At 40.4% G+C, this 26,554-nt stretch overlaps 2 protein-coding genes across 7 annotated transcripts in view; one reads left to right on the top strand and one right to left on the bottom strand.

The window, feature by feature from the left end:
* Positions 1 to 5,169, top strand: part of ORC2 (origin recognition complex subunit 2) — a 37,831-nt gene extending 32,662 nt beyond the window's left edge. For 2 of the 3 annotated variants that reach the window (NM_001101942.3, XM_005202623.5), the window contains 3 exons: positions 431 to 492; positions 1,372 to 1,490; positions 3,415 to 5,169. In NM_001101942.3, coding sequence (NP_001095412.2) covers positions 431 to 492; positions 1,372 to 1,490; positions 3,415 to 3,501 — 268 coding nt within the window. In that variant the 3' untranslated portion in view covers positions 3,502 to 5,169. Of the gene's footprint in view, positions 1 to 430; positions 493 to 1,371; positions 1,491 to 3,414 lie in introns of those variants that run through there. The other variant, XM_059893019.1, reaches the window with a different exon arrangement.
* Positions 5,170 to 6,664: 1,495 nt separating this feature from the next.
* Positions 6,665 to 26,547, bottom strand: NIF3L1 (NGG1 interacting factor 3 like 1). 4 transcript variants are annotated; one of them, XM_025000344.2, is made up of 7 exons: positions 25,853 to 26,547; positions 23,267 to 23,727; positions 22,252 to 22,414; positions 19,424 to 19,550; positions 17,145 to 17,283; positions 14,719 to 14,802; positions 6,665 to 9,596 (listed from the first exon to the last, which is right to left on the bottom strand). In XM_025000344.2, the coding sequence occupies exons 2-7, from the start codon at positions 23,700 to 23,702 to the stop codon at positions 9,412 to 9,414; spliced, it is 1,134 nt and encodes a 377-aa protein (XP_024856112.1). In that variant the 5' UTR covers positions 23,703 to 23,727; positions 25,853 to 26,547; the 3' UTR covers positions 6,665 to 9,411.
* Between the last annotated feature and the right edge of the window lie 7 nt (positions 26,548 to 26,554).

Here is a 26,554-nt window from a genome sequence, read left to right as displayed (position 1 = left end):
CTGTGTCTAACTTTTCATAGTCAGCACTCCATAATCCACTGCATCTGCAGAGTCAATTAACTGGGGCTATGTAGTTCTGTAGTGTTTAGTTGAAGAATATGCATATGTAAGTTCGGTTCAGGTTCAGTCACTCAGTCGTGTCTGACTCTTTGCAACCCCACGGACTGCATGCCAGGCTTTATATGTAAGTAGACCCATGCAGTTCAAACCCATGATGTTCAAGGGTCAGCTGTATTCCTAGATTTTCTTTAAAAGGAGGTAAAAATGCTTCTCCTTTTTAAGTAGACCAGGGTATGGTGTTCTTTGAAAAAGGAAAGGAAGGTAATATAAATGGGCTAAGTGTTTCACAGTCTCTGTGTACTTGACTATTAACTGTTATCTGTGGATGTTAACATTCTGGATTTCAATTTGTTTTTGTGTTTTTCCTTAGGGGAATTTTCCGGCTACTAATAAAGTATCAGCTGGATAACCAGGATAACCCTTCTTACACTGGTATCCAATATTTATGATATTAAATTGTGTGACCTTTGTTTCATCCCATAAATTCTTTTTCCTGGAATCTAATAATAGCACTGCAGTATTTCACAGCAGTAAATAAATGGTTTGCTCCGTGATCACTGTATTTGCCATATTGAAAAATTTCAAGCAGCCCCACAGATACACTGCTGAGCAGGCTATTTGTATTATTTGTCAATACAAATTGAAAAACAAATCCAATATACTTCTTAAATTTCCTCTGTTAACTATGAATGTGTGTCTACCAGCTACATATATTTCATATACTGGGCAACTTAGATTTTCTTTAACTTGAGTGAAAATAATCTGTTAAACACACGTTTTAATAATCATTCAGGGGACTTCCCTGGTGGTCCAGTGGTTAATACTTCACCTCCCAATGTGGGAGTTTCAGGTTCGATCCCTCATTGGGGAGCCAAGATCCCATATGCTTTGTGGCCAAAAAACCAAAACATAAAATAGAAACAATATTGTAACAAATTCAATAAAGACTTTGAAAAAAAATATATTTTTTTAAAAATCATTCAGCTCTCACTTGACTTACTAGTTCCCTCTTTTAAAAAAGTCAATTTTACTCACACTGTTTATAACTGCCCATGAGATTATATTATCCTTGGCCACAGTTGACTGCTTTCAGCCAATCAGTTCTCATTAAAAAAATGTAAGCCACAGTATATAACACCTAAGTATTCTCTAGTTTTGCTTCTTCGAGAGGTATTTACTCAGCATTTACTGACTGCTTTGACATACTCGGGTAATAGCACTTTTTTCCTGTCTTTTTCAGCATGGGTGTGCATATATGGGGTCATGTCTTAAATACTGACTTATGTTCACATCTTCTTTTGAACTCTCCAGGGCTTTGTTTTCAAGACTTTTACCAGCAGTGTCGGGAGGCATTCCTTGTCAATAGTGATCTGACACTACGGGCCCAGTTAACTGAATTTAGGGACCACAAGCTTATAAGAACAAAGAAGGTGAGACTTTGCTGTATAACATTGTATGCCAGGAATAGTGTCTCTTGTTTACTTAAGCACAAGTATGCCTGTTATGAAACTGAGATTGCCTTGGTGTGTCACAAGGATCCATTTAGGCAGTGTGCCATTTGAGTTCTGTAGAAAGAAGGTAGAAATACTCCACTTCAGCATGGAGCAGAAGACTTACGACTTCTAGTTCAGAGTGACAAACAGGCCATTAGAAATGAGTCAGATAATCATGTTCCCTTCTCCTCTATTCATTAATCCTGTCTATGTGTATTGAGCACTAACTGTATATAAAGCGTTAGGATACAGAAGTTAAGCAAAAACCTAATTTCTTTTCTCATAAAGCTTAAAGTCTTAATGGAGAAGATGGGCATTTGTCAAATAATCACATACATGTAACATTTAAATTGTGGTTAAGTCCTATGATCAGGAGGGACATGGTTCTGAAAGAACATATTACAGTAGGTGGATTTGACCTAATTATGTGTATCAGAAGAGACCACTGAGCTGAGACCTAAAGGAAGACTAGGAGATTTACAGTCATCAAGGGAAGGAAGAGCATTCTAGGCAGGAGCAGCATGTAAAGAGGCTCTGGAACAAAACAGCAGCCAGCATGACACAATCCCGTTTCATTCTGAAGTAATGAGAAGTCATTGAGAAAATTGTTCTGACAATGGTATGGAGAGTGGGATGGGGCAGCGCAAGGTGGGCGCTGCGAAACCTCAGCGCACAGAGGCCAGCTGGGAAGGTATCAGTAGCCTGGCTGAGATGATGGCAATCTGGACTAGGTTAAAAAGAGAAAAGTGGTTGGGACTCAAAATTGACAAGAACTGATGACAGACTGGATATGGGAACCAAAGGAAAAGAGAGTGTCAAGAGTGATTCCTGGTTTCTGGCCTGTTTCTTTCCTCCATAACCAGAGAGATGGTGGGATCACTGGATGAGAAGCTGAAAGAGCAACATTTTGGGGAGACAGAGCATGAGTTCATGGTCTTAGTATATTTGGACTTACTCCAGTTGAGGTTCTCTGGACATTTTCAAGTGGAGATGTCAGCTGGGCATTTGGATTCCTGGGACAAGATACCAGAGAAAAGATCTGGGCTAGAGATAAAAGGTTATGATTCCTACCTATTTATATTATAATGGAAACCAGGCTTTGGTGAGACAGTCTAGAGAGAGAACATATAGTGAGATTAGAGGGCCAGAAACTAGGCCTAGAAGTGTGATATTTAATGGCCAAGTAGAAGATAAGCCTGCAGAGGTGGAACAGCCAGAGAGCCAAGAAGAAAACCAAGATGTCATAGAAGCCAAGAAGAGAAGCATATTTTTAGGTCAGGATTGTCAGGTGCTGCCGAGAGGCCAAAAAGACAAAGACTGAAGATACATAATGAATTTAGGAAAATGGGATTCCTTGGTGGCCTAACCAAAAGCTCTTTTGGTGTGACATGATAATGATGGTGGTAGGTAGGTTGGCTTGGGTTGAGTAAAAAGTGAGTAAATGGAGACCACTATTTATAGACAGCTCTTCTGGAAAGGTGCCATGGTTTTATGATGGTTGCAGAGAAATGAGGAGTCTAGTGAGGGTTGTTTTGTAATTGGAGATACCTGAACCTGTAGCCAATGGGAAGGATCTGGTTGAAAGGGGTATAAAAGAACAGAGATATCAGTGGTGTAGTGTTTTAGAGCAGGAAATACCCACCTTCTCATTCTTTAGTCTTCTTTTCCACTATAACGTGGTTTAACTATAAACTCAGTGTATTTAATAGCTATATATCCCTCTGTGTCCCCTGGCTGCCCTTGTTTTTTATACTTCTCTATTCATGTGAACTATTAATGAAATCAAGTCCATTTTTTTGTTTAACATTTCAAATACATTTCTTACAAATGACTAACATTCAGGTATTCTCACACCTTTTAGGGAACTGATGGAGTAGAATATTTATTAATTCCTGTTGACAATGGAATACTGACTGATTTCCTGGAAAACGAAGAAGAGGAGTTATAAAGCGCTCGTGTACTCTTGGAATCTTCCATGGAAGAGCTATACCCCAGCTGCCACTCCTCTAAAGTGTTGTGTTTACATCCAACATTAGACTCGTCAGTGTACAGATTTTAGGTGGGGAGGGGTAATGTCGTCACCTAGAACCGGGATTAGCCTGGCTGGTATACCATCCTAGTACTATGCAGTGGTCCTCAAAATGGAGAAAACGTGCCTTTCATTCATTACCTCTCTGGAGACTTCTTGCTGGAAGGAACAGTGCTCAGGGACTCTTTGGAACTGGATGTTTTTGAATTCTTTTATACCAGAGATGATGCTCCTAATTTTTTTGAGGGCCTTTTATCACTGTATTTGCAAATGTGCTTGTTCCAGAGTGTGAAAGTTACAGACAGTGGCATAAATGCTTTATTTGCTATTTTGCGTGTCAGAACTGAAGAGTATAATGGAGTAGGCAGATCATCCTTTTACTGTTTCTGAAATAGCTTAATAAAAGCTATGGGACTGGGGGAAAGTAGGTGATTTTCAGCTTTCTCCTTTTGGATTTAGGCTACATGCTGATAGAGGAAGGAGCATGATGCTATTCAGTTAGGAAAAGTGGGAAAAACGTATCAAGTGTACAGGGTGTACGCCCATCCCAGAAAGCACATCAACGACAACAGATCATGCTCCTCAAGACAGTTAATGTTTGTGCCATCACGTTCATGATATGAGTGAGAAGCCAGACTAGAGAAACACAATCCTGAAAGTGTATTTTAGTTGTTTTTTCCCAAGGCAACAGAATAATTTAATTATTGTATATCAACATACTTTTTTTTATTTTCTTGAATAACATGCAGATGAATAGCTTATTAATGGCTGGCTTTAAGTTAATTTGATTTCTCTTATCAAGTAGGCCCACCTAAAACTCACTGTAAGACATTTCAGTTTTTTCTTAAAGTGACAATTTCAAGCCTCCTAAATACACAACCCTTTTCTCTTAGGAAAGAAAAAAAGGCTAACCTTGACCACTGGAGTCAGCAGATAGTCTTTATATACTCCCTGAAATGTTTCATAGTTGGAAGTTAAATTCTCTGTCACTGTACTGCATCAGCATTTCTCACTCATTTCTTATCTTGTAAACCCCTTTTATGAAAATATTTCCCCAAATGCCCAGAATTTTTAAAATCATTTCATGTCATATAATGAAGTAATTTTATATTAAACCCATGTATAAGGGGGGTTAGTCTTAACCATAATTACTGATCAATATTTAAACAAATTGGTACATGAATAGGATTCAAAAATTTTTTAATTGTACCAAAGGATATTCAGTGAAAAGTGAGTTTCCTTACCATTCCCCCATCCAGTCCCTTAGGCAGCCATTGGCAGCATTTTAAGCATTCTTCCAGAGGTATTCTATGCACATCTAAGGGTATTTGTCTATATTTCTCCTTTTAAAAACACAAATGGTGGCATATGATACTTGCTGGTTTGCACCTTTTTTTTTTTTTGCTTAATATATTTAGTTTATAATAACAATATAAAGAAACATATACAGAATCTTTAATGACCTACTGTGAAACTGCATTTGCCCTTAAATTTATCTACTGGTTTATTTTTATATTTTTTGTGTCTATACTGTTTGCAAGCAATATGTGTGAATAGTCTACTATTAATAAAGCAATTTGGATAGAACTTTTTTTCTTCCTTCATTTATAGTACTGTTTTGTTACTTCCAACTCCCAGATTCTCTGGGACTTTTTTTTTTCCCCATCTTTTGGCAATGCAATACAGCATGTAGGATCTTAGTTCCCCAACCAGAGCTAGAACCTGTACCCCTTACATTAATAGCACAGAGTCTCAACCACTGGACTGCCAGGGAAGTCCCATAAAGTGCTATTTTTTTACTAAAAATATTTTGAAGTGCTTCAAAAATTTTATGAGTGCACCTTACAGCTCTGATAGTGATCTTGGCAGAATTATATGCTCTTCACTAACTTGTTTCAACATCAGTGTAGCTTAAGCTCTATCAGTTTGACTGCTAAGGCTCCAAACTTCTGCTGTTACTCGCTTCTGGCAATATTAAACAGACCTGAAACCTTGAAAGATTCTTCTGGCTTCTCTTAATAAAATGGCTGAAACAGGGCTAAAAAGGTACAGAGGATGCAGGACAGATATTTGTAGTATGCAAACTCGGCATAATACTGAATTCCGTATGCAGAGAGTTCTAAATGAGTTCCTGTGTTATTCCATTAATAGAAGCAACTTTCTTAGTATCATATTTGTCATTTTAATACATGAATATTTCATTCTTATAAAAGATCAGGCAATTTGAGGGATGGTTTATAGATTTTGCTTAACTTAAAAAAATTACTAACGAAACTTTAGAAGTCTACAGTTGACCCTGAACAACACAGATTTGAATTGTGTGGGTCCACTTATGTGCAGATTTTTTCCAATAGTAAATGCTACAGTACTATATGATCCATGGTCCGTTGAACCCACGGATGTAAAAAGGGAAACCAAGCACACACAGAGCCAACTGTAGGTTACAGCTGGATTTTTTACTGTGCAGAAGGTCAGCATCCCCACGATGTCCAAGGCTCAACTGTACTTCAGCTCCAGTTCTCAGCTTCCAAACCTGGAGCCAGTAGCATGTTCAGAATGTATTTTTCTGCATTCCAGGTTTTTGGCTTAGTCCTGAGTAGCTGTCAGAGATGACAGCAAGTCATGAGAGTCTGCCTCATTACAGATGTGTGTCTTTTCCTGAAAACCAAGGGATAGTCACGTACATGACTTTCTCAGGCTTTTTGTAATTATTTGATTTCTCCCTTGGGAGATTCTCCCACACTTTAATTTTTCAAATTGCTGTTAAGCCATGTTAATTCATGTTTTTTGAGAACTTACCATGCAGAAAGCTCTGTTCTAGGCAGCTGAGAAAATCAAGATGTGATATGAAATACCTAGTTGAGGTTTTAATAGCATTAAAAATTACAGTATCCTTAATGTGTTGAATAAAGTCAATTTGAAATAACTAATGCTACGAAAAATGTAACTTTAAGCATAAAACTTATTACCAAGTTTTCATTATTTTGGCATGTATCACTTGGGCCTCAAGTCTTTCTGAAGTATTTAGGTCACCTGAATACTTCAGCATCTTTAACAGTTTGGAAAATTTGACAGCTGAAAGTAAGGAATCTTGAGTGATACTTTATTTTTTCTTAAACTGCATAGGAAGAAAAAAATAAACTACATAGGATGTGTTGGGGTGTTTTTTTTAGTTATTCAGAAGTGCAAGCAGGCTGAAAATTATTACAGTCATAATATCATTATTTGGCAATAAGTGTGTCAATCATAAACAAATTCTTTGATTCATTAACCCCTCCTAAAACTCTACCCAAAGGGATTAATCCACAACTGTCAATTCTGAGATCCTGTCTGCCTTCATGAGTCACAGGCCAAATCATACCACGCCTAAAGTGTGCTCTAACAAAAAAAGGAGGGTTTGAGAGCTACTGGCCGCAGGCTATTTCTTCATCATCACCTTGGACCATACCTTTCCTGCCTTCTTTCCACCCTGACAATACTGAATTAATTACTTGGGCTTTTTCAGTGGGCTCTGCTGTTTCTCTACTTAGTGCATGTGTTTAAGCTGTCCCCCAGAAGACCTTCCCTATAAATCCTGTGCCTGCCTTTTTCATAGTTAAGAGTTTACTGTCATCATTAACCAAATTCTGTCATATCCTCTCCACATACTCTCTGGGTCCAGCACACAGAAAGCAACCAGTGAGTGAATGAATGAAGCAAATACCATTAAGATAGTCTCGCAAAGCTGCTATCTCATTCTGCTTTGACAAACTTGACCATCTCATAGAAGCTTTCTAGTTCTTGGCTTCTGACACTTAGCTGTTCTCCTCTCACCTTTCCTGGTGGCTCCTCCAACTTTTAATGGGGGGCATTTCATAAGGCTCACTCCTGTTGGCTATTTCTGTAGTGAATCAGTATTACAGGTGAACCACTGTATTCTTAAAAATTAAGAATAATTTTTAAGTTAGGATCCCAAATCCTCCAGGAGATAGAAGATGGGTAGGAAAAGGATCCTACAAATACTAAATTCTATGCTTTCTCACTTTTAGACAATAGTATTTTAAAAGATTGCTTTTGCCATTACCATAGTAACATGCTCAGTGTAGAAATTGGAAATAAATATAAAAGCATTAAAAGCCTCTCATCATACCACCCAGAGAAGATCGCAGTTAAGATGGATTTTTTTTTTTCCCTTCAGGATTTCTTCCATACCTCTTATATCAGTCCTACCATCAACATATTTGATTAAGATCCACTGCAATTAATAAGCACATAGGCTCTGGAGCCAGACTGAGTTTATATCCTAACTCCATCACTTCCAAGCTACATAACCTCTGTCTCAGTTTCCTCATCTGTTAAAATGGGAGTAACAATACCTATATACTTGCATATATGGGACAGAAAGTGTTTATAGAGCACATAGTAGAGTACCTGGCACAAAATTAATACTGTACACGTATTCACCAGTATTATTTTTAAAGTTAAAAATCTTTAATGAAATGGTGAGTTACCCAAAAAGCAATAGTTACATGAATAATCCTGAAAATTCATTGGAAGGACTGATGCTGAAACTGAATACTTTGGCCACCTGATGCAAAGAACTGACTTATTTGAAAAGACCCTGATGCTGGGAAAGATTGAAGGTGGGGGGAGAAGGGGACGACAGAGGATGAGATTGTTGGATGGCATCACCGATTCAACGGACATGAGTTTGAGTAAACTCCAGGAGTTGGTGATGGACAGAGAGGCCTGGCGTACTGCAGTCCATGGGGTCGCAAAGAGTCAGACAGGACTAAGCAACTGAACTGAACTGAACATGAATAATGATCATGTATATTTACAACAAAAAGCAGAACTCATCCTGAGGGACATCCCTGGAGGTCCAGTGGTTAAGACTTCACACTTGCACTGCAGGAGGCACTAGTGTGATCCCTGGTCGAGGAACTAAGATCCCACATGCCACATGGGATGAGAAAACTGAGACAAAGGTTAAGTAGTTTGCTCAAGGCCAAAAAACAAAATCTCATCCTGATTCTGAAATTTAGGTGGGAGATCAGTGATCTAGGAAAGAGAACATAAAGACAGACCTTGCTGCTGCTAAGTCGCTTCAGTCGTGTCCGACTCTGTGCAACCCCATAGACGGCAGCCCACCAGGCTCCCCCGTCCCTGGGATTCTCCAGGCAAGAACACTGGAGTGGGTTGCCATTTCTTTCTCCAGTGCAGAAAAGTGAAAAGCGAAAGTGAAGTCGCTCAGTCGTGTCCGACTCTTAGCGACCCTACGGACTGCGGCCCACCAGCGTCCTCCGTCCATGGGATTTTCCAGGCAAGAGTACTGGAGTGGGGTGCCATTGCCTTCTCCGAAAGACAGACCTTACTACCCTTCAAAGGTTACTACCTAGATACAGGTGAGCTAATATGAAGTTTTAAAAGAATGCATATATAGACAAACTTTTCTGAAAAGGTATATTTTTAAAATAACTAAGGACAGAGAGATCTAGAATGACACATCCCATCTGTAACTGAGTTAAAGAGATGATTACTTGAGCTATTTCCCAAGAATGTTAAACAAACAGGTTTACTCCATATTTCCTAGAGTTACAATGAATTTATATTCCACAGTATATTCTTTAATTTGTCCTTTATAATATTTATTCTTCAATAGTAATTACATTATAGTTTTTATCTACTGAGCTACAGAACATCGGGAGAAGCAGATTAAGAAACCAGAAATGCTAATGTACCTTCTAAGATATTTTTTGGAAGGATACCAACCCCACTGATTCATGTTATGGATTCACACTGGGAGCCACCTGCTTTCTATGTTGTGTTATCTGGCTGTTCCTGCAGGCCTTATATCACATGAAGAGGGTCCCTGTCTGTTTCTGACAGGATAATATTAATCTTATTCTCCAAGTGAGCATCCAGCATATCTCGAAGATCAGAAAGAAAGCCTCGTTCAGTGTTGCTGTGTTCACAGAGGATGACACTTATTCCTTGGGAAGCAGCATCCAGAACATCATGGTGGGACATCTCACCTGCCAACAAAAGAAAAAGCAAATAGCTAAATATTAGACACAGTCTGTGGTTCTGTGCTGAACCATAACAGCAGAAATACCAAGTTTTCATCCTATATGAAGCAAACGTAATACAGCAGAACATGAATCTAGAAAGTTATATGCATGTTTCTTACATGTACTCCAATTTAAAAAGAGAGACCATCCCACTGAGAATTCCAAATTCTTTCTCCTTGGTAAATGCAAGGCAAGTACCCAAATTCACACACCCAACAGTATCTAATACCGCCAGAACTGACCTGTAGGAACACCCATTCAAAAGGTTTCCACAATAAAATAAAACACCACTGCTTACCCACCAAAGACTTCTTTATACTTTGTGAAATAAAGTGAAGTGTTAGTAGCTCAGTCATGTCTGACTCTCTGTATCCCCATGGACTATAGCCCGCCAGGCTCCTCTGTCCATGGAATTCTCCAGGCAGGAATACTGGAGTGGGTTGCCATTTCCTTCTCCACGGGGTCTTCCCGACCCAGGAATCTAACCCAGATCTCCCACATTCTAGGCAGATTCTTTACCATCTGAGCCACCAGGGAAACCCCTTATACTTTGTGAATACCAAAATTCTCAGCATCAACTGTAGTCTAATTCATAAGAATGAAATGAGCTTAAGGTTATTTCTAAATTAAAAACAAGGTATTTTCCTTTGACTCAGGCAAAACACCTAGAAATTCTGAAGTTACTGGTAGAAGAGGATCTCATCTTTTGTGGAAAGATTTTGGGAAAACTCAAATGTTTTGAATTTTTAAAAAACACTTTGTGAATCTGATGTAAGAGCAAGAATATTTGGCTTTTTCATAAAAAGCACAATTTTGAAATATACTTAAGACATAAAGGCATTAAAAAAAAAGTTCTTAAGAAAAGAAAAAAAAAAAGCCCTCAATTTCAATTCCCCACACTCTCCCCTAGCCAAATACGCATCATTTCATTATGAAGTGTTAGTCACTCAGTCGTGTCCAACCCTTTGAGACCCCATGGACTGAAGCTTGCTAGGCTCCTCTGTCCATGGAATTGTCCAAGCAAGAACACTGAAGTGGGTAGCCATTCCCTTCTCCAGGGGATGTTCCCAACTCAGGGATCGAACCCAGGTCTCCTGCATTGCAGGCAGATACTTTAACAGTTGAGCCACCAGGGAAGCCCTCATTGTAAGGACTAGTTTCTACTCAAGCACCTTTTAAAATATCTTAATTTAAGTAATAGCAGAGGAAAAAGTGAAAGGAGAAAAAGACACTAACTGGCCCAGTTAGAAGTCATGCTTTGGGAAAGACAGTCTGGCTATCTGGACTAGTATCCAATTTATATTTCCAAGGAGCAAGCCTGCCATCTGCTGGTCTTCCTAGGATACTGCCCTTTATGACCTAATATGTAAAGCTCAAAGGAAGGGTGATGAAAATGGTCTTCTGGCTGGGGTTTCCCATCTCTGAAGTGATATTCAAAGTGATGCCTCACCGAGTACAGACATCTAAAGTAAGCTGGATAAGACATTTTCTGTTTCCCCAACTAACCGTGTAAGAAGGACTTTTTTTTTTTTAATTGGAGGCTAATTACTTTACAATATTGTATTGGTTTTGCCATACATCAACATGAATCCGCCAGGGGTGTGCACGTGTTCCCACTCCTGAACCCCCCTCCCACCCCCCTCCCCAAGGGAGGACATTTTAACATTTTGGAACTGTGTGAATTTATCTTATGTATATACTGCTTTGTGATATGAAAACTAATTTTAAAAAGTTATTATTTATGAGAAAACAATCAGACATTCCAAATTGAGAGATATACAAAAAAAGCAAATGGCCTATGCTCTTCAAAAATGCCAATGCTCTAAAAACAAAGTTGAGAACTAGAACAGATGCAGTGTGTGATCACTCATTATCAGAGAAATGCAAATCAAAACCACAATGAGGTACCATTTCACGCCAGTCAGAATGGCTGCGATCCAAAAGTCTACAAGCAATAAATGCTGGAGAGGGTGTGGAGAAAAAGGAACCCTCTTACACTATTGGTGGGAATGCAAACTAGTACAGTCACTATGGAGAACAGTGTGGAGATTCCTTAAAAAACTGGAAATAGAACTGCCATATGACCCAGCAATTCCACTGCTGGGCATACACACTGAGGAAAACAGAACTGAAAGAGACACGTGTACCCCAATGTTCATCACAGCACTGTTTATAATAGCCAGGACATGGAAGCAACCTAGATGTCCATCAGTAGATGAATGGATAAGAAAGCTGTGGTACATATACACAATGGAGTACTACTCAGCCATTAAAAAGAATACATTTGAATCAGTTCTAATGAGGTGGATGAAATTGGAGCCTATTATACAGAGAGAGGAGAAGGCAATGGCACCCCACTCCAGTACTCTTGCCTGGAAAAACCCATGGATGGAGGAGCCTGGTGGGCTACAGTCCATGGGGTCGCTAAGAGTTGGACATGACTGAGCGACTTCACTTTCACTTTTCACTTTCATGCATTGGAGAAGGAAATGGCAACCCACTCCAGTGTTCTTGCCTGGAGAATCCCAGGGACGGGGGAGCCTGGTGGGCTGCCGTCTATGTGGTCGCACAGAGTCGGACACGACTGAAGCGACTTAGCAGCAGCATACAGAGTGAAGTAAGCCAGAAAGAAAAACACCAATACAGTATATTAATGCATGTATATGGAATTTAGAAAGATGGTAACGATAACCCTGTATGCGAGACACCAAAAGAGACACAGATGTATAGAACAGTCTTTTGGACTCTGTGGGAGAGGGCTAGGGTGGGATGATTTGGGAGAATGGCATTGAGACATGTATATTATCATATATGAAATGAATCACCAGTCCACATTCGATGCATGATACAGGATGCTCGGGGCTGGTGCACTGGGATGATCCAGGGGGATGGTATGGGGAAGGAGGTGGGAGCAGGGTTCAGGATGGAGAACACATGTACACCCGTAGTGGATTCAAGTCAATGTATGGCAAAACCACTACAATATTGTAAAGTAATTAGCCTCCAATTAAAATAAATAAATTTATATTTAAAAAAAGAATTGAGCATCAATCTGAAAAAGAAATACTATAAATTTTGATCAATTAACAACATTAAATTCCTGAATTTGGTCATTATAACATGGTCATATAAGGGAATGTCCTCGCTCCTAGGAGATATAATGCTGAAGTATTTGAAGGTAAAAGGTCATCGTATCTGTAATTTATTTATAAATGGTTTGGGAGAAAACATAAATACATATTAGGTTGGTACAAAAGTAACTGTGGTTGGTACAAAACTAATTGTTGGTGCAAAAGTAATAGTTAACTCAGGTTGATGAAAAAGTAATTGAGGTTCAAAAGTAACTGCAGTTGGTGCAAAAATAATTGAGGTTGGTGTAAAAGTCAAACACAATTACTTTTCCACCAACCGAATACTTATGCATGCACAAATATATACACACATATATGATGTTATAGAAAGACAGAATGTACAAATGTGGCCAAAAACAGCCATTAGTAATGTAGGCAAAGGGTATATAAGAGTTGATTATACTATTCTTACTGCAACTTTTCTATAGATCTAAAATTCCTTCAAAGTAAAATGTTAAATTTTAAAATAGAAACATCATGTTATAACATGTTAAACTGTCTATACACTGAAAGTTTATTTCAATCTGGTATAAACTTGAGGGCTTATAAAAATCTTACATTTTATGTGACCTATACAGGAAGGAAATCTAAAAAAGAGTGAATATATAACTGATTTATTTTGCTGTACATCAGAAACTAATACAACATTATAAAGCAACTATACTCCAACAAAAATTAAATAAATAAATAACCGCCCCCACCCCCACCAAATAAAACCCTTGCTTCTTTAGAAGGAAGGAAAAGAAAACAGACAATGGTCATATACACTTTTAATTGGTTCAAAGCAATACATCAGGCTTCCTAAGATGCTGCCCCTATTCTCAGAGACAGGACATTATTTCAAGTGCGGCAGCCTTTGTAAGGGAGCATGCTAGATAATAAAGCACGGGCGTGCAGTGGCAGGAGCGGTCTAGTAACGCCAAAGGAATGCCCAGGGGCTTAAGACCCTTGAGTCTAGTTTTGGAAGTGGGTAAAGTAATCTTAAGCCCCTGTCTCCTAACCCTCAAGAGGCCCAGAGGTAGAAATGCAGCTGGTAACAGCAGTGTTCAAAGCGCCTCCAACTCCCTTGGAGGAATGATGGGCCATGTTATCAATTAGGTATTACCCACAAGGACAGAGTATAGAGCCTGGGAGTCAAACAATTTCTGTCCAAAAGAAATGCGTATTGTAGATTAAGAAAAAAGTGACAGGAATTGGGAGAGGAAGGTATGATCATCAGGGGCAGGAGCCTGACACTGTCAAGAAAATGTTTCTCAGGGGAGGTATCTTCGAGCTCATCACTAGAAGTATAAGAAAGAAGCAAAAAAAAGACATCCTAGACAGGGAAAACGGCATGAGCCAAGACTGCTTCACCTGGCTTCACCAGGGCACATGGAGGAAATCACTGAAGGGTTTTCAGCCATGATAATATTATACACCATCACACTTGTACTTCTGAAAGTTAGTTCTGGGGGAGTGTGGAAGATTAAGATTAGAGGCTTAATGAAGTACTTTAGGTAGGGGATGCCTGGACGGAGATAAGGGGAAAAATAGAAAGATTTTGGAGCTAGAACTGAGAGAAAGTGATCATTGCCTTCAGGGCCGAGTAAGAGGCACAATTCTCTACCAAAGGCAACAGGTAAAAATTGTTCCAGTAACTTACGTGAAATCTGAGAGAAATCATGTTTAGGAATTTATTATTTAACCTATGAAAATAGGTTAAATAAATGTTGAATATCACTTTTTAGATAATCTAATTATTAGATGATTATTTTTTTCCTTCCACAAAGTATGTGGTATGTCCCCAATTTTGACATAGTTCTTATTTAGTTCAGGATCAAAAAACATTTATTAGATCCATCTGTATGTTAGATGCTGTCCTAAAATCTGTTAATTTTTACCTTGTAAAAAACAAACCAAGGTAGGGAAGGGATACACAAGAAAAGGGTACAAGAAAGATCCAAAGGCTGTCCTACCTGTGAGATAAAGGTCGGCATCTGTCCCCTGCAGGACGCTGCTCCCAGAACCAGCGCACAGAGCCACGACTTTGACTGGGGACTCTTTATGATAAACAAAACAAGAGACCAACACTTTACAATTCCCCTTCATATTAATATTACAAACTGTACCAAGAATCCGATATGTAATACAGATCTCTCTCCCAGTCTTATCACAGGTATGTGAATTTTGTGTAAAAAGTTTTAAAAAATAAAAAAACATATCTTCATATAAGCAAACAGACTATTCCTTGGTATTACAGAGCTAACCTAAGGCAGGATGGCTTCCCTGGTGGCTTAGAGGGTAAAGCATCTGCCTGCAATGCAGGAGACCCGGGTTCGATCCCTGGGTCGGGAGGATCCCCTGGAGAAGGAAATGGCACCCCACTCCACTATTCTTGCCTGGAAAACCCCATGGACAGAGGAGCCTGGTAGGCTACAGTCCATGGGGCCACAAAGAGTCGGACATGACTGAGCGACTTAACTTTTACTTTTCAAGGCAGGATTATTATTCCTTTGGATATTCGCTATTGCACAAGCCCACATAAGGCACCTCTGAATAGTATTTACCACTATTAGCACTAGGTTTCAGAGAAGGTGATGGCACCCCATTCCAGTACTCTTGCCTGGAAAATCCCATGGACGGAGGAGCCTGGTAGGCTGCAGTCCATGAGGTCTCTAAGAGTCCGACACGACTGAGTGACTTCACTTTCACTTTTCACTTTCATGCATTGGAGAAGGAAATGGCAACCCACTCCAGTGTTCTTGCCTGGAGAATCCCAGGGACGGGGGAGCCTGGTGGGCTGCCGTCTATGGGGTCACACAGAGTCGGACACGCCTGAAGCGACTCAGCAGCAGCAGCAGCAGCACTAGGTTTTAGGCTTCACCACAGTGCTGCTCAGTTAAGCAACCTCACCTGGTCTCCAGGTGACAGTGAAAGGCAGGCAAGTTTGTCTCTGTCCCCAGGTAAGGAAGCTAAGGAACTAAACAGGCCAGTTAGAGGATGCTATGGAATGGATTTGACACATATCTTCTTAACTTTTGATTTTATATTGGAGTATAGTTGATATATAGAAAACGAACTAATAGTTACCAGTGGGGAAGTAAGGAGAAGGGATAGTTAGGGCATGACATGGACATACTGCTATATTTAAAATGGATAACCAACCAGGACCCACTATTTAGCACAGGCAACTCTGCTCAATATTATGTAACAACCTAAATGGGAAAAGAATTTGAAAAAGAATAGACATATGTATAACTGAATCACTTTGCTGTATACCTGAAACTAACACAACATTGTTAATTGACATTTTTTTTTAATATGGTATTTTCCTAAAAGAGCATCCTCTGGACAGTGAAATACAGAAACTTTCAAGACAAAATCCAACAAGTGTTGAGCACTTAATTTCTAGAATGGACACTTCATTAGTTGTATTTCACAAAAGGGGCAGTGGAGCTGGTCAGAAGTCTTATTCCATCTCTGCCACCCACCTTCTTTGAAAACGAGCACTCATGAGTTGTTTGATCCAACTGTGGATTTTGGTTAAGTCAGTTACCTCTGCAAACCTCAATTTTTTTCACCTATACAACAGGAAAATCAATACTTTCCAGACATCTAAGAATAGCTAGCATTCACTACACTTAACATGGGCCAGCCACGTGAATTGTATCACCACTTCCATGTCTGCCAAAGTCATGCAGCAGACATGACTGTTACATGAACCCACGGCATCCGACTCCACACTCATAACTGCACTCCGCTTGTTGCCTTCGCAAAGGAAACACACGCACATAGGACACTCTAAACAGTCCTAGGCTCACTGCAAGGGCCCAATAAATGTTCTGCTCATTCCTTTTGTTCCCCAAAGTACAGGAGAAAACCAAGAGAGAAGGCAGTGGCTACAAAACTCAGAAACCGCAATTACATCACCGAGCATAGCAGAACCTACTAAAAATTATCACCAGTATTGTAAAACTTAAGATCTGCATTGTAATTGGAGCAATCACGATTTCTAGCTGTCTTCCTGGAATGTGGTAGGGCTGCACTTCATGCTCTTCCTGGGTTGACTGACTCTGAACAATGAGTTGAACAGAATATGTATCATTTCCAGACTACAGTGTTTAACTGCAGTTTAAGACCCTCCCTCTTCAAGACCTGTCTACAATGAGCAGACTCCCCTGCTGATCTGAGATGGACCTGGAGTGTGAATGAGAAATAAATCTTGTTTAGGCCGATGGGCTGTATACCACAGCATAACCTTGTCCACTCTGACCGATAAAGTAAACCAGTCATCTTCTGTGAGCTGCTAACACATTTCTATCATATTGATATAGCCAAAAGTTTCCATTTTTGCCCAATATTATCAGTAGGTATGCTGGACAAATATAGAAGACATACTTACCTAAGGTCTTCCCTATTCCAAGAGCAAGGCGAACATGAGATAGTTTTAGGTGACTTTTGATTCGCTCAATCATAGTTTCCAAGGAGACAGACTCATCCAGTGTGCATAACCGTCCCATCCCAGTATAGAGAAGTAGAGGCTGTAGAGAAACAGAAATTAGGAAAACTGGACATCATAAGTCCTAGAAAAGAATCCCATAGAGCAAAGAGCAAATACTGAGATCAACAAAACAAGGGTACTATGAGCTTGCTATAAAACTAGCTCCAGGGCTTTCCTGGTGGTTCAGTGGTAAAGAATCTGCCTGCCAATGCAGGAGACACAGATTCGATCCCTGATCTGGAAAGATCCCACATGCTGCAGGGCAGCTAAGCCCATGCACCACAACTATTAAGCCTGTGCTCTGGAACCCGAGAGTCGAAACTACTGAAGCCCTTGGACCCTAGAGCCCGTGCTCTGCAAGGAGAGAAGCCGCCACAACGAGATGCCCATGCATAGCAACTAGAGAGTAGCCCCCAATCACAGCAACTAGAAAAAAGCCCATGCAGCACTGAAGACCCAGCACAGCCAAAAATAAATGAATAGATAAAACTTTTAAAAAGTAGCTCCAAGCTAAAATTTAGGAATGCAAACCTGACAAAAACATTCTCTGACTTCTAGGAGCTCAGTCTCCTGAGAAGGTAGTTTTCTCTTCTTTTTCTATTTTTTTTTTTTTTGGCTGAGTGGCATGTGGGATCTTAGTTCCCTGCCCAGGGATTGAACCTCTGCCCCTTGCATTGGAAGCACGGAGTCTTAACCAGTGGACCACCAGGGAAGTCCAAGACAGGTACTATTTTTTTATGGGATCACAAAAGAGTGACAAAACAGATGAGATGGCGGGAAGGTGCGTACTTGAAGTAAGGGGAGTAAAATAAGCTTCTGCAAGGACTTGGGTCTTGAAGACAAACCAGAAAGGAGTTAAGAAAGGAGTGATGTCAAGTGCAGGGTGGGGGGTTAGAGATATGGTGAGATGTGGTGAGGCATTCCATTTTTTTCTTTTTTCCTTTTTATTTATTTATTGAGGCATTCTAAACAGAGAGAACATGTACAAGGGTGCCAAGGTGTGAGAGAGCACACAGGGAAGATCTAAAAGCAGACAGTATAGCCTGCATGCAGAGCAAGGGTGGGGAGGGAGAAGAAGCTGGAGACAGGGTTCCTCGCTGGTCATGAAAGGCCAAAAAGCCTGGACTATCTCCTGGAGGTGCCCGCTCAGGAGTTTACTGCGTCTTATATCCCAAGGGAGGGAACATGAGAGTTTCAACTACTGTGGTGGCAAAGCAAACAGAGAGGAGAAACATCTTGTAGATTTATGGACAGAATCAGCAGGGCTTGGATATATGGGAGCAAGGGAGAGTTGTGCAAACCTGCAAATAAAACAGCTCTTAGGATCCCCGATAAAACAGAAAAAAACTCGTATTTAAAAACATGCTATGTGGATAAGGTCAGTTTTTGTATATATTGGATTTTAAATACTTGTGAGATCTGTAAGTGGAAAATGTTCAGAATGGCTGCAAATATATTTTTAAAAAATTTTTATCTTTTACCTTAAAAAAGCATCCTGAGACAGGAAGTAAAGACATAGGGATCATCATGTCAAGTTAAAGGAATGAATAAAATGGTCCAGGCAGAGGGTATAAAATAAGAGACTGAATCTGTAACTGAGTCTCTAATCATGAAGAAGTACCATCATGGTCTGAATGTTTCTGGCCCCCTCAAATTCACAGGATGAAATCCTAACCTATAGATTAGGAGGTGTAGCCTTTGGGAGGTGCTTTCAGATCATGAGGTTGGAAGCCACACAACTGGGATTAGTGCTTTAGAAAAGAGGCTCCAGAGAGATCCCATGTCCCCTTCACTGTGTGAAGACACAGAGAGAAGGCACCATCTTTGAAGCATGTATTGAGCTCCCATCCGGCAACACTCGGAGTCTGCCAGTGCCACGATTTTGGACTTTGCTTCCTCCTTAACTGTGATACATAAATGACTGTTGTTTATAAGCTATCCAGTCTATAGTATTCTGTTATAGAAGTCCAAACATGTTATGGCAGCCTGAATGGACTAAGATATCTACATTTTTGTATTCCTGAAACGTCTCCCCTTTTCAATAAACTTTCCAGGGCCCAACATGCTTTCATCGCCACTTTGTGCTACTCTAGGCAATAGTTAATAACCTGTTAAACTAACAATTTACATATGAATTTGTCAAACAAAACTGCACTGTAACATAAGATATCTTTTATTACCTTCTCTAGTGACAGAATTTCAGTCTTCTGATAAAACTGCCTATTCTGGGAAAGAAAAGCCACCACCTGCATCAAAGCTTGCTGAGTACAATTCAGACTGAGCCGTGTTTGTTCTTCATCATCAGTCCTGGAAAAAAAAGTCACTTGGTTTAGGATAAATATAAACAAATAAATAAATTTATAAAAATATACATATATATAAATTTATGTATTTAAAATAATCCATAGTTTACAACCTCCTGTAATAGGAGATTAGATTTATATGGAATTTAGGATTTAATTCCAAACTGTTTTCTAGAATAGTGTTTCTCAAACTTCAGCATGCATCAAAATCATCTCATGGCCTTATTAAAACAGACTGTTGGGCCGTACCCTCAGAGTTTCTGATTTAGTAGGTCTGAGTGGGGGCTGAGAATTTATCTAACAAGTTCCAGGTGACACTGATGTGCTGGTCCAGGGACCTCACTTTGAAACCCCTGTTCTAGAACTGTTCTCAGTCCTGGTGATGCATCAGAAATCTCTTGCTGGCTTCTTAAAAAAAAACAGCTGCTGGACTCTTCTATAGACTCAATGAAACAGAACATCTATGAATGGGGCTGGGGCAAACAAGTTTTTTAAAGCCCTAGAAAAGTTAATGTTCAAACATCATTGAATACAAGAATTTCCCAGACAGATTCTCAGGCAAATCCCATTCTAATTACACAGATCTAGGATAAAGCAAAAAATCTGCATTTTTCTTTGTTTATTTTTAATTGAAGGATAATTCTGCTATAATATTGCATTGGTTTCTGCCACACAACGTGATGCATTTTTCCAAAGCACCCATTATGCGTATGATTCAGAGGGTCCCTGAATCACCCTTTAAAGAGCAATACCCTTGGGAATTCCTTGGTGATCCAGTGGTTTGGACTAGGTGCTTTTATTATCAGGGCCTGGGTTCACTCCTTGGTCAGTGAACTAAGATCCTAAAAGCCATGGGGCATGGCCAAAAAAAATTTTTTAAAGGAATATCCGAGAGCCTCCAAAAAAACTAACTTCAAGAAAGTTTTGTATTTAACCATAAACTCTAAATATAATCACAGAATTCGAGAACTAAAAGATACCTTACAAGATAAAGTGGAAGTGGAGTTTCAACACTGGAACCATCAGCAGAGATTTGAAACGAAAAAGCAAAAACAATGCCTGGTCCCCAGTCTAATTGTTAAGTCCCAGATACTACCTGTGATGTGGAGAAACTGGAACCAAACTAAAGGTGTTTCAGTTCTTTAAAAGGTCCACCAGTTAGGAAGCGAAATGCTTCAAGAAATTACAGTACACTCATAATAAGAAATCTACATGGAAAGATTTACTATGACAAGTTGAAAAGGCAAATACAGCATACCATTTAATTTTAAAAAAACAATGACTAAAAGAAAACTATACATTTTTTCATGTCCCTATACATGTTTGGAAAGATACCCACTTCTCTGAAAACAAAAGAAAAGACAACTCGAGTTGAAGATCTTGGGACTGAGTAGAAGGGACAAGGAGGACTTTGGTATTGTTTGAAGTTTTCATGCTCTATTTGCATAATTTTAATTTCAGTGTTTACACAGTATTGCAGAATGGTAAAAGATATCTATGACTGAAATCTATGCAAAATATTATAAATAATTTTCCTTAAGGTTCTTGAAATCCCCCAATACTATTATAGGACATTCACTATGGCTTTAGTATAACGTATCTACACATCTACCACTCACCCAAGAGTCATTTTTGGGGTAGCCTATATGGATTTCCATTTTAGCTTTGCACAGTGGCAGTATCACAGCCAGTGAGATTTACCCAAGGATGATTACTGCTAACAGATTTCCATTTTATTAAAAGGCCACTATATTTATCTTTGTTTTTTTTAATAATTATTAAGTCCTAGCTCTGTATAATGTGTCTTTTACAATGCTTTAGTAGGCAACCCACTCCATTGTTCTTGCTTGGAGAATCCCAGGGATGGCGGAGCCTGGTGGGCTGCCATCTATGGGGCAGCACAGAGTCGGACACGACTGAAGTGACTTAGCAGCAGCAGCAGCAGCGTAAATAAGTCCCAACATTTTTTGGTATCTCAGATCTAATTAAATAAATGATTGGCATTTCTGAGAGGCATTTTAACATATTTTTTCCTTTCAAGTGTTTAGGAATCATCATTTCCTGGGAATTGATAAAAGTAAACCTATACTATCAGCATATCACTAGGGTTTATCTGCTGCTGCCGCTGCCAAGTCGCTTCAGTTGTGTCCGACTCTGTGCGACCCCATAGACGGAAGCCCACCAGGCTGCCCCGTCCCTGGGATTCTCCAGGCAAGAACACTGGAGTGGGTTGCCATTTCCTTCTCCAATGTGTGAAAGTGAAAAGTGAAAGGGAAGTCACTCAGTCGTGTCCGATTCTTAGCGACCCCATGGGCTACAGCCTACCAGGCTCCTCCATCCATGGGATTTTCCAGGCAAAAGTACTGGAGTGGGGTGCCATCGCCTTCTCCAAGGGTTTATCTACATACCCTAAAGTAAAAATACCTTTCAACACTGTCAGGAGGATTAGAAATACTGTAAGATGTGTGGTATAGTCCTTCCTGCATAGAAAATAGTCAATAAGCGTTATCATTATTTACTGTATTATAATCAGTTTTCCTCCTCAGGGACCCATAGCAAATGAGAAGAATGCTGTTTTGTAAACCTACCGAAGGAAAATGATTCCATCTGAGGAAAATGATTTGTTGTAAACTTAAATAGCAGGCTTATAGAATTTGTAAGAAAGATTCTTAACATATACACAAAAAGAGGAAAATATATTGTACCTAGCAGAAAAAGAAGTAACAGATACACCTGCAATCTCTTTCAGTGCAGAAATGACTTTGTCCGGGTCTTGGGTGTGGGTAACACTGAATTCTACTCTGTGAGTTCCCTCCGTGGGGTAGTCAGGAGCTTTGGAAGGATGGATGGGCCTGGAGGTGCAAACACCTAGAAAAAAAAATTGTCAGGAGTTAAAAGAGATTTTGTGGGTTTTTTAAAAAATTAAAAAGAAAAACTACTACTGTAAGAAATGAGTATTCTTTAAAAGATTCATTCTTTGATGCTTCTATAATAAACACACACAACATGGTCCTTATATATACACCCAATAGTCCCCATAAACTAAGGATTTCGTATGGTCATACAGAATCATATTTCTTTTCAGAACTATTTTCCAGAAGACTCTTAAATATCACAGAAAGTTGGACAAGACTGACTCACGAATTTCTGATGACATACAGAATTGTGACTGCTTACTAAATTTACTTGTGTAAACTATGATTCAGGTCACAAAGCTCATAATCCACTTGACCACACTAATCCAGATTATATTATCACAGAAGCTTCAGCCCAGCACAAGGAAACTAAAAATGCTTACCAAAAATAAAGCTAAAAACACATACACTGAATTCCCTCATTGTGCTGGGCATAAGTACTAATCCAGTGAAACTATCTGACTGATATATGAAGTATATTCTGGAGAGGCCTGAGCTTTCAATTCAATTCAACAGGCTTTTCTGGAGTGCCTGAGTGCTAGGCACTGTGCCACTTGAGTAAGGAATCACAAAGCTCAGCCAAAAATGAAGATTTCCAACGTGGTCTTTATTCAATAAGAATATAATTTCATTTTTAAATATAATTTAATTGTCAGGTTTCAGCAAGATTATTTTAAAATATATAAAAACAGAATAATGGTCCCCATCCCTAAAGAGGTTAAAACACTATTGAAAAGACACTCTATAAAATTCCAAAGCACTGACAGGGAAAAAACTAGATATGAAAGAACAAGAGGCTTCTCACCAAGCCCCTTAGCCAGCCAGTTGTTGACTCCCTGAGGAGCAGCGTCATAGGCGGTGTGAGGAGAGTAGATCCCAACTCTGTTCTCCAGTGCCCGGATTACCAGGCGCTCCTTCCATGTTTTCCAGGTGATGCGCTTCATGGGTCGGAAAATAGGCGGATGGTAGGAGAGGATGAGATCCGCCTTCTTCTGCAGCGCCTCCTCCATCACTTCCTCAGTCAAGTCATTGGTCAGGAAGAGCGTGTTTACAGTGTGTGGTGGGCTCGGTTCCACCAGTAATCCAACATTGTCCCAGCTCTCAGCAAATGAGAGGGATGCAAAGTCATTCAAGGAGGAAAGGAGAGCCTTCAGATCCATGAAGGAACGGGAAGAACTGTAGATCAGGGAATGGACCAGGCGGGCTGTCGTGGCGACCAGGCGTACACGAGATGACAACATGCAGAAGTCAGGCAAAACTGAGTATCTGAAGTCAAACACAGACTATGGAGCACATGTACACTTTACAGACTCAAACCTTTTTAGACAGCAAACTATATGAGCAAAAGAGCTGTAGTCTTACACTAAAAAAAAACCAAACATGATGGCATGCGTACTCAGTTGCTTCAAATCCAGGTCTCCCGCATTGCAGGCAGATTCTTTACCAGGTGAGCCACAGCGGAAGCCCAAGAATACTGGAGTGGGCAGCCTATCTCTTCTCCAGCAGATCTTCCTGACCTAGGAATCGAACCAGGGTCTCCTGCTTTGCAGGCAGATTCTTCACCAACTGAGCTATCAGGGAAGCCCACTCAATTGCTTCAGTCGTGTCCAACTCTTTGAAACCCACTGGACTACAGTCGGCTAGGCTCCTCAGTCCATGGGATTCTCCAGGCAAGAATATTGGAGTGGGTTGCCATGCCCTCCTCCAGGGCCTCTTTCTGACCCAGGGATCAAACCCACGTCTCCTGTGTCTCCTGCGATGCAGGCAAATTCTTTACTGCTGAGCCACCGGGAAGCCATACCTGAGTTCAAATATTGGTTCTATCATTTACCAGCACTGGTATCACAGGTAAGTCACTTAAGTGCTCTGAGCTTGTTCTCTCATCTACAAAACAGAGATACTATAACTTATTTCATAGGTCATCTAGAGGAGTAAATGGATTAATATGTTTAAGTCACCTTGCACAAGCCTGGAGTGTGTGTGTGTGTGTGTGTATGTATCGGTCAGTCGTGTCTGACTCTTTGCAACCCTATGGGCTGTAGCCCACCACACTCTTCTTCCCATGGAATTCTCCAGGCAAGAATACTGGAGAGGGTAGCCATTCCCTTCTCCAGAGCACAAGCCTGGTACATAACACACAATTACATTCATCCCCTCCTCCCTGTGCCCCACACACCCTCTGTTCATAGTCTTCTCACCCTTCAACCATCGTTCTCCATTTCTCTAGATATTACACTTCCTTCCAAGACCACTTCGACTTTCTAAATAAAGCTTTTCTTGACAAACTTTCTCTTTCAGTGTCTCCCCTTTTGCTCCAGACATTCTCTTAATTAATGTTATATTCCTGTTGGTCTCCCCTAAAGCTATCAGAGAACAGGAACTATCTTTTCTGCATCTCAGTATCTCCAATATTGACCAGCATTAAATGCTTACTATACATAGACACAGTTTCCCTTCCCCTATCATAGCAGACTTTGGAGTTGGGGTGGTATATACTGACATTAAAAAGTGCTTTATCAGAGAGTTCCCTGGTGGCCTGGTGGTTAGGATTCTGGCTTTCATTGCTGTGGCTCGGGTTCGATCCCTGGTTGGAGAACTGAAATCTCTCAAGCTGTGGGGCATGGCCAAAAAAAAAGGTGCTTTATCAAGAAAAAGTAATGATACCATATATAAAAAATTAAGTGGTTTATCAGTAGCCAGAACCATGAGATGCAGAGGTGGGTCACTGTGAATGGGCAAGGTCAAGGCAGGAAAGGGGCAGGAGATGCTGCCCCTGAACAAATACCTTGGTGCCATACAAAGGTCAGAATCAAGAGGTGGGCGAGGTGAAGAAGTAGGGTACTCTGTCCGCAGAGTCTGTCAAACCCTTCTAGACATCTGTATCCAATACAAAAGGTAACACTGTTGGCTCAATTCTTAAATTGAGTATCTATGAAAACTTTTTTGAAGAAAAGCATTTCATGGTATGCAAATTAGCAAGAAAGCAGTCAACTGTAAATTTTGATTGAAATACTTGTAACTTGTTAACTTCGGAAACAATTTTTTAAACTTTTATTTGTACACAAAGAATATTTAATATTTAATGCACTTATTCAAAATATGGTTTGGAGTGATGCAGAACCTCCACAAACCCTTGAACTGGGGTCTTGGAAGATCTTCTAAGTGTCCTTATACCACTTGCGGGCTTCCCAGGTGGCTCAGCTGGTAAAGAATCCGCCTGCAATCCCGGAGAATGCAGGAGAGCTGGGTTCGACCCCTGGTTGGGTACATCCCCTGGAGGAGGGCATGGCAACCCACTTCAGTATTCGTGCCTGGAGAATCCCCATGGATAGAGGAGACTGGTGGGCTACAGGCCATGGGGTCACAAAGAGTCGCACACCACAGCACATACCTCTTCCCATTTCCAGATTCCAGGTCCTGATACTAATTATTCCACTTTACAAAGACTCTTCTAAATCTGGCAAGGGCTAAAGTGAAGCTCTAGTGGTCTACCACGCCGGTGTTGATTTATTTACTGTTAAATTTGTCGGACTTAAAGGTAACAAAACACTCCCCATTCACAACGAAGCTGCGTAGCTTGAAGCCACAATTAACAAGAATGGGAAGCGGCCCAGCCTGCTGAAGACCACAGACTCTAAAACCAGCCTGATTCCCAGAGCCACAGCTGTTTGCGGTTTCCACATCTGAAGGATAGAAATAATAGTTTCCAGCTCACAGTGTTGTTGCAAGATTTAACCGTAAAGCTGCGGGAAAGTGCCTGGCCTAGAGTCAGCGCTATTTAAGTATCATTAGCAGGGCCACTTCACAGCCTGCAAACTGCGCCCCTCTTTTTTCAGTCCCACTTCAGACGTTTTCCAGGACAATGAAGAGAGCAGGTTGCAAGGCCGTAAACCTGAGAGTCAGGGCCCCGGCCCCTCTAGAACCCTATCCTATCTCGAGGCAACCCGGTTTTCTGCGCCTATCTCTGCCCTGTGGCTATCAGGGGGCTGCCACAGCCCACCACCGAAGGCTCAGCTACCCACGCCGGAATCTAATTCTCCCAAGACTCACCAGTCCCGGGACTCCGCAAGAGCTACTTCCGGTCCTGAGCGGA

The sequence above is a fragment of the Bos taurus genome, chromosome 2 (assembly GCF_002263795.3).
Source record: "Bos taurus isolate L1 Dominette 01449 registration number 42190680 breed Hereford chromosome 2, ARS-UCD2.0, whole genome shotgun sequence".
Lineage (NCBI taxonomy): Eukaryota > Metazoa > Chordata > Mammalia > Artiodactyla > Bovidae > Bos > Bos taurus.
This window is presented reverse-complemented; position numbering and strand designations above follow the sequence as displayed.

Coding starts and splice junctions, on each gene's coding strand:
- NIF3L1 (XM_025000344.2), bottom strand. CDS start 23,702: ATGTTGTCATCTCGTGTACGCCTGGTCGCCACGACAGCCCGCCTGGTC. Junction 17,284..19,423: donor AAATTCTGTCACTAGAGAAG/GTAATAAAAGAT, acceptor GTTTCTCTACAG/CCTCTACTTCTCTATACTGG. Junction 14,803..17,144: donor TGGAATAGGGAAGACCTTAG/GTAAGTATGTCT, acceptor TTTATCATAAAG/AGTCCCCAGTCAAAGTCGTG.